General features: G+C 37.1%; 1 protein-coding gene across 1 annotated transcript; it reads right to left on the reverse strand.

The window, feature by feature from the left end:
• Window positions 1-1,298: 1,298 nt before the first annotated feature.
• LOC306860099 (leucine-rich repeat-containing protein 38-like) lies at window positions 1,299-7,082 on the reverse strand (the record flags this gene model as incomplete). Its single annotated transcript, XM_079401629.1, has 2 exons — window positions 1,299-1,543; window positions 6,455-7,082. 2 exons carry the CDS (start codon window positions 7,080-7,082, stop codon window positions 1,299-1,301), a joined length of 873 nt encoding a protein of 290 aa, XP_079257755.1.

Here is a 7,082-nt window from a genome sequence, read left to right on the forward strand (position 1 = left end):
AGTCCAAATTTGACATTCTTGTTAAAAATCATGCACTCCGTGTCCTCCGGGCTAAAGAGGAGGGAGAACTTCCAGCGTGTCATCAGCGTTCAGTTCAAAAGCCAGAATCTCTGATGGTATGGGGGTGCATAAGTGCATACGGTATGGGCAGCTTGCATGTTTTGGAAGGCACTATGAATGCTGAAAGGTATATAAAGGTTTTAGAGCAACATATGCTCCCCTCCAGATGACATGTATTTCAGCAGGACAATGCAAAACCACATATTGTAGCTATTACAACAGCATGGTTTCGTAGTAGAAGAGTCCAGGTGCTGAATTGGCCTGCATGCAAGTCCAGATCTTTCACCTATAGAGAACATTTGGTGCATCATTAAACAAAAAACATCAAAGACGACCACAAACTCTTCAGCAGCTGGAAACCTATATCAGGCAAGAATTCCAACACCAAAACTCCAGAAACTCATAACCTCGATGCCCAGACGTCTTCAAACTGTTTTGAAAACAAGAGGAGATGCTATACCACGGTAAACATGCCACCATCCCAACTATTTTGAGACCTGTAGCAGGCATCAAATTTTAAATGAGCTCATTTTGTGCATAACATTGTCAAATTTCTCAGTTTAAACATTTGTAATGTTATCTATGTTCTATTGTGAATAAAATATTGGCTCATGAGATTTGAAAGTCTTTTAGTTTTCATTTTATTCAAATTTAAAAAATGTCCCAACATTTCCGGAATTCGGGTTGTATGCTCAATATGTTAATTCTTTGGTGATAAGTGCCATTATGATTTACTGTATGAAAAATGGCTTACAGTATGGCTCACTGGGATTGTGTGCAATATGTCATCTGTACTTTAAAGTGCAAGTAGCTAAACCTTACTAAAACTGAGCAAGATTCATGTACACAATACCAAAAATAACTGTAAATGTAGAAAATACTACTTAACTCGCACATTTCCATAAAAAGACCATTGTTGCTATTTAAAATATAATGCTAATAACTTTTGAATACGGGGCATGAGACACTGCATCTTCAGGAACAGTTTTAGTCTTAAGGCTCAATTCGATCATTGGTGTTCAAGTATAAAAAACATGATACTCCATTCAAGCATCACGGATGAAGGTTGTGAGATGTGAGATGGCTCTAGCAGCCTCACCCTAGTCACACAGGGGCCTAATTCAGGGTTTCTTTTGTCATGGAATTAAGGTTTTTCACCTCTTTATTCAATCACTTGGCTTCCACTGTGTGGTGTATTATGGGTAATTCGTAACCTCCATTCTGTCCAATCAGTCCCCTCAGTCCTCTGCCTCCTCTTCATCTGTCCTTTTGGATTTGAGCCGCTGGAAACAGTGGATTGTGGAGGCCAGAAAGAAACTGGCAATAATGGCTGCCACCGAAATACAAATTCCAGAAAAAATGACTATGAGATAATCAGTGAGAGTCAGCAATCCCCGACACTCCCGGAAACTGTCCTCAGAAAGCACACTGAGGGACACCTGCCGCCCGTCCCCTGGAAGAGAGCACTCCATACCATCTAACCCTGGAACAGAGAAAGACAGAGAGGGGAACAATTATTATTGAACATATACAATCTCAGAAAAGACCTTGTGGTGTATCTAGTTTAGATTTTTCTTAACTTTACTTTTTGTGTTTTTGAACTAAAAGATAAAGTATATTTTCAAAGCACATTGAAAATTTGTCAAAAAATTAAGAATTACTTAAAAAGATATATTATCTCACATTATCTGACCTCTTTATTTGAAATTCCTTGATAAAAAAGCGCGCATTGAATCTTTTGGTGAAGAGTCCATGGAACATTCAGTTTAGTCTCTCATGACTAGTGTTCAGTTACTGGACTTGTATGAGTTTCCAAACCAGTTCACATGTCAGGTCACTAATGTCAGAAGCATCCTCAGCAGCACAATATCATGAATAAACATTATCCGAGTTTGACCAAAGCACCCACTTTCTGCAATTCCAGCATATTGCACATCATATGATGATACAATGATAAACCAATATGCACAAAAATGCACTAAGTATATATACTGAATTATGATATAGATATTTCAGGTACATGGCGCAATTCAATAAAGCAATAAAGTGTATATATACTACTGTTAAATAGCTTGTGGTCAGTACGATTTTTTTAATTATTCAGAAAGGATTTAGTAAATTGATCAAAGGTGACAGAAAATATATTTTTAATGTTACAAAAGATTTCGATTCTAAATAAATGTTGTTCTTTCAAACTTTCTGTTCATCAAAGAAACCTGAAAAAAATATCACGGTTTCCACAAAAAAAGCAAACAAAAAAAACCCTGATAATTAGAAATTTTATTAAGCAGCAATTCGGCATATTAGAATGATTTCCGAAGGATCAGGTAATGCTGAAGAGTAATGACTGCTGAAAATTCATAGGAATAAATAAGCTTTTAAAATATATTAAAATAAAATATATTAAAACAGTTATTTTAATCTAATATTATTGGTTTTGCTGTATTTTTGATTAAAAAAAAATACATATTTTGTGTGCAAAAGCTAAAAAATATGTAATTAAATGGAATGTTCATATTTTTTTTTATTCATTTTTTTATTTCACTGTCTGTTTCAGTTTATACTTCACATTTAATTTATTTTTGTTCGGCTCTTTAAAGGGCATTTGATGGTCACATATCCAGACAGCGTATCGCTTCAAAGGATAATAAATGAGCACGCGGACTTCATTAACACACACTCAAAACTCAAGGCTATATACACTCCATTTGAACATGTGCACTAGCGCTCAATGCCATTATATTCACGTGCCTTTCTGATAGCTGAGCTACACCTAGAATGAGCTTGTTTTCCAAATTCATGCTTGATTTGCCCTGTAAATCAAAGAGACTGACGCATCAGTTTGAGATCAGGTTTAAAAAAGCCATCTATAGGAATTATTACTAAATAAAATGTTACAGAAATAAATAAACATATTATAATAATCGGTATACAGAAATATGCCCTACTATAGAATAGTGGTATTATTACTTGGAAATTTTTGTATCTAGCAATAACACTGCAGCTATGACTCAGAAAACTCCTATTACATAACAGCAAGATAAGACGCGAGATGGGATGCTTTCCAATTTTGTTTTTCTTTTTTTCCCTCTCTTTATGAGAAACATTTGTGAAATATTCCTCGTTGGTGTGTATTTAGATTTTCACAGAGGGAGGTTTAATCTCCTTTCAGCCATGTGATCAGCGGACACCAGATGACAGATTTGAAGCAGAACATCGCCTACGTAATACAGCCACGCTGACAGACAGACACAACAGAGCAGCAGAGCTTCACAGCCCCATCTCTCCTCTAATTGCATTCACGCTCAAAACCCCTTGTGATTCTGCGTAGCCATTTGTGCTTTGGCAGAGAGAAACTGGAATTTTTGAGATAAAATAATAAGAAATGGCATTCTCGTCAATATAAACCCTCCGTGTCATAACACAATGCCAACATGTTTGTTCATGTCATTGGCCAAAGTCAGTTGACATCATCATCAAACGTGTGAGGCAGTAAGTGCGAATGAGTCACTCCATCCAGAAGGGGTTTTCCACATGCAGGGGATTCAGTGGCCTCAGCCTCCTTTGTTGGGTCTGTCACGTGGCCGTTTACCCAGCTCTACAAGCTCATCTAATGTTTTAATCACACCAGAGCTTCAGTGTTTCACGCTGGAGATCCCCAGAGCGAAAATCACAAATCACAAACACGCGCGCATGCTTTTACCCATTTAGAAAATTCTCACAACGGCCACAAGCTCAGTCAGCCGACTAGTGTCGTCTAGCCTGCTGTCACCACATATGTATAACACGAGGAAGACACTGCCATGTTCTAATGTTTGCATCAGCGAAATGAACCAAAGCTGCGCTTTTGTTGTGTAATACAGCTGAATATATGAATCCCATTATCATTAGGTCTCTCTATTCAGATTACGCTGATTTCATTCAATACATTTGATGTGCTCAAAATCCTGTAGACCTGAAAAAAATCCATCCTGTTTTTTTTTTGCTACAGTTACAGAATGCATGCATTAATCTTGTGGTAAATTGATGGCATAATTGTGATATATTATGACGTGGTAACCTCTCAGGCTCTGTCTTTGACCTTTGAGGGTTGTTTAAAGAGTTGTGTGTGCGTCTGTCACATATGTGTATGTCACTTCACATGCTTTGCTTACATACTCAACAGTGTATTTGGTGGAAATCTTGGTTGTTGCCCTTGAAAGACTGAATATCCATTTACCAGGTAACTGAAAGTGTGCCAGAAGTGTGCTATCATCAGTATCAGATTCAATGTTGGGTTGAATAATGGATGTAACCAAGTGCCAGAATTACAACGCTGTAAGGGAGTTTAAACTAGTGGCCCCTGGACTATCTGATTTAAAGACTACATTATGATGGATTCTGAGTTTTACATATAATATTTAAAATAAATTGTGTCTCATTTTTGTTTCTTGAGTTACAATTAAAACTATCTAACTGCCAGCATTTATAGCATTATGTAGCTATATAACACCACAGTTTAATTGCCAGGAAATTAATGATGAAATACATACATTGAATACTATGTCAATTTTGGTAGACATGACTGCCAAATATAAAAATGTAAATAAATACTAGATATCTGGAATGTCTAAAATATCTTGACATATTCTAAACAATATGGACTCCTTTGATTCTACCCTGTATTTGTTCATCAATAAATGAATTTAAATGTTGCAATAAAAAGATTACTTGTAGAGAATTGTCTATATATTCTTTGACCACAATGAAATAATGCCTCAACGTGAAATATTTGCCCATAACATTTAGAGTTTCGCCTAAATATCATATCCCCCTTGGTTTAACCGACATATACTTAGTAAAGACACAGTAACAATACAATAACAGCTAAAGTATACCTGCTGGGAAGAAAAGAAGTGTTACTTTGTCCATAGTAAGGTCCATATTGTTATTTTCTTTCATTTTAGCTTTTTAACCAAAATATCATATATTATATAATTATCTTCAAGATTTAATAGTAAACTCAAATTAATATATTGCTAATAATCTGAAAATTACACAGAAGTAGTGACATTCATAAAAAAAACTGTGCAAGGTCTATAGGCTGCAAACTTTTGTGAATGGGTGAAAGGGTGTTGTTTACAAATACAACTGACCTTCTTTGTCTCTGGTGACAAAGGAACAAACATCCTGTTCATGTTAAATTAATGGGCACAGTTAATATTGTTACTCTGGAAATGGACTATAATTAAATGATGATGTGATTTAGAAGTTACAAATAGAAAATGGAATACAGTCAGATACGATCTCAGTCTCAGGATTAAGCAAATCTCTTAATATGGAGTTTAATCCAATCACAAAGATTCACACCTATGACCATCAGTAAATTCTGTTACAAATATGTGAATTGAAACTTCAAATCAAAGTATCTAAGTAAAAATTTTCATTTTAACATGAAATGCTTATATTTTTGTATTAACTCACTTTGGTACTGCCCAAACAAAGATAATTTTTAAAAAGTTTTGTTGTAACAAAACCACTACACGTGTTTCCAGCACTTGGTTTGTATACATTATATAAATGTGCAACCAAAACCCAAACTAAATGTTTTAGATTTACATGTTCGTAACTTGTAATCTAATGTTACATTAGTCTCTCAAACAGACATGGGGAGAGAAAAGTGACTTGTGCTTCTAAGGTACAGTGAGGATCATGCATATATATTTGATGTAGCTGTGGAGCTCAACTTGACCTTAACCTTGGCCTAGTGGTAAGTGACCTAATGACCAACGGATACTGTAATCCAAGGAGTACATTTCCCTCAATTTCATCCTTTAGTTACCACTCAAATTAACGTCAACTAAGAGTACAAGACATGAAACAAAATTAGGGAACATGTTATGTGGCATATGTTTCATGAATTATGCACAAGAGTATTTTGCATATTCTAGTGATCACCTACGGTGTGTTGACCTCTTTGTCTTGGTTCGAAAACATTCCCGTGCATTATTGAGCTTAAGACAAGATTCAGTGGAAGCATGTAATATCACAAGTGTTATAATTTAACATTTTACTTTAGATTGAGAGATTCAAGACATTAATCAATTGAATTACTAGCCCATCATACTAATGTGACGAGTCAAAATAGTTATCTCTCAGCTGTAAGCAACCAATGGGTTGTTAAGCATCTCTATCCCAAACAAAATCAGTCCACCCACATGTAAGTCCTAGTCAGAAAGTAGATCTAAAGCATCAACAATTCTCACCCTCAGATTTACTGACCCTTTGGACCTTTCATAGGTGAACCACCACAGACTGTGAGGGTTAAAGTGATTCAAAAGGTCTTTAGTGTATGAAAAAAAAAAGTATGACATTATTTCATGCAGATCAGGAAAGCAATATTTAAGCAGCTTACCAGTTGGGAGCTTGTGACGATTCTCCAATAGCCACAGAAAGAGTTTGGCAAAGTTGCAATTGCACAACCAGGGGTTCCCTTCCAGGCGTATCACCCGCAAAGAAGGCAACTGGCTCAACACCCCAACGTCCAGGCCAGAGAGGGCATTCCTCTCCAGCTCGAGCTCTCGTAAGGAGGTGAGGCCCGCGAAGGCGTCCTTGCTGACCATATTCAAATATGGATTGTTACCCAGTCGTAGCTTGATCAGACTTCGGGATTCCCCGAAAGTTCCCGAGGGGATCTCAGTCAAGTTGTTGCTTCCCAGGTCCAGGTAGACCAGTCTGGAGGACGTGCTCAGAGTCCCAGGCTCCAACCTTGTTAGGGAGTTATTCCTCATGTCCAGGTACACCAAATCACTGTAGAGAACCAGGAAATCAGAAGGGATCCAGGGAATCCAGTTGTTAGACAGAAGGAGTCTCCGTACGTCCAAAGGGATGGAGTCTGGAAGACGGGTGAGTCCTTGACCTGTGCAGTCCACGGTGTGATGGTCTGGACACAAGCAGCTGGATGGGCAGTTGTACCCCCAAGTTAACAAGGTAGAGGATAGCAAGGCAAGGAAAGGCTGAAACCAGCGAACACATGAGAACAT

Source organism: Barbus barbus (assembly GCF_936440315.1).
Source record: "Barbus barbus genome assembly, chromosome: 40".
Taxonomy (NCBI): domain Eukaryota; kingdom Metazoa; phylum Chordata; class Actinopteri; order Cypriniformes; family Cyprinidae; genus Barbus; species Barbus barbus.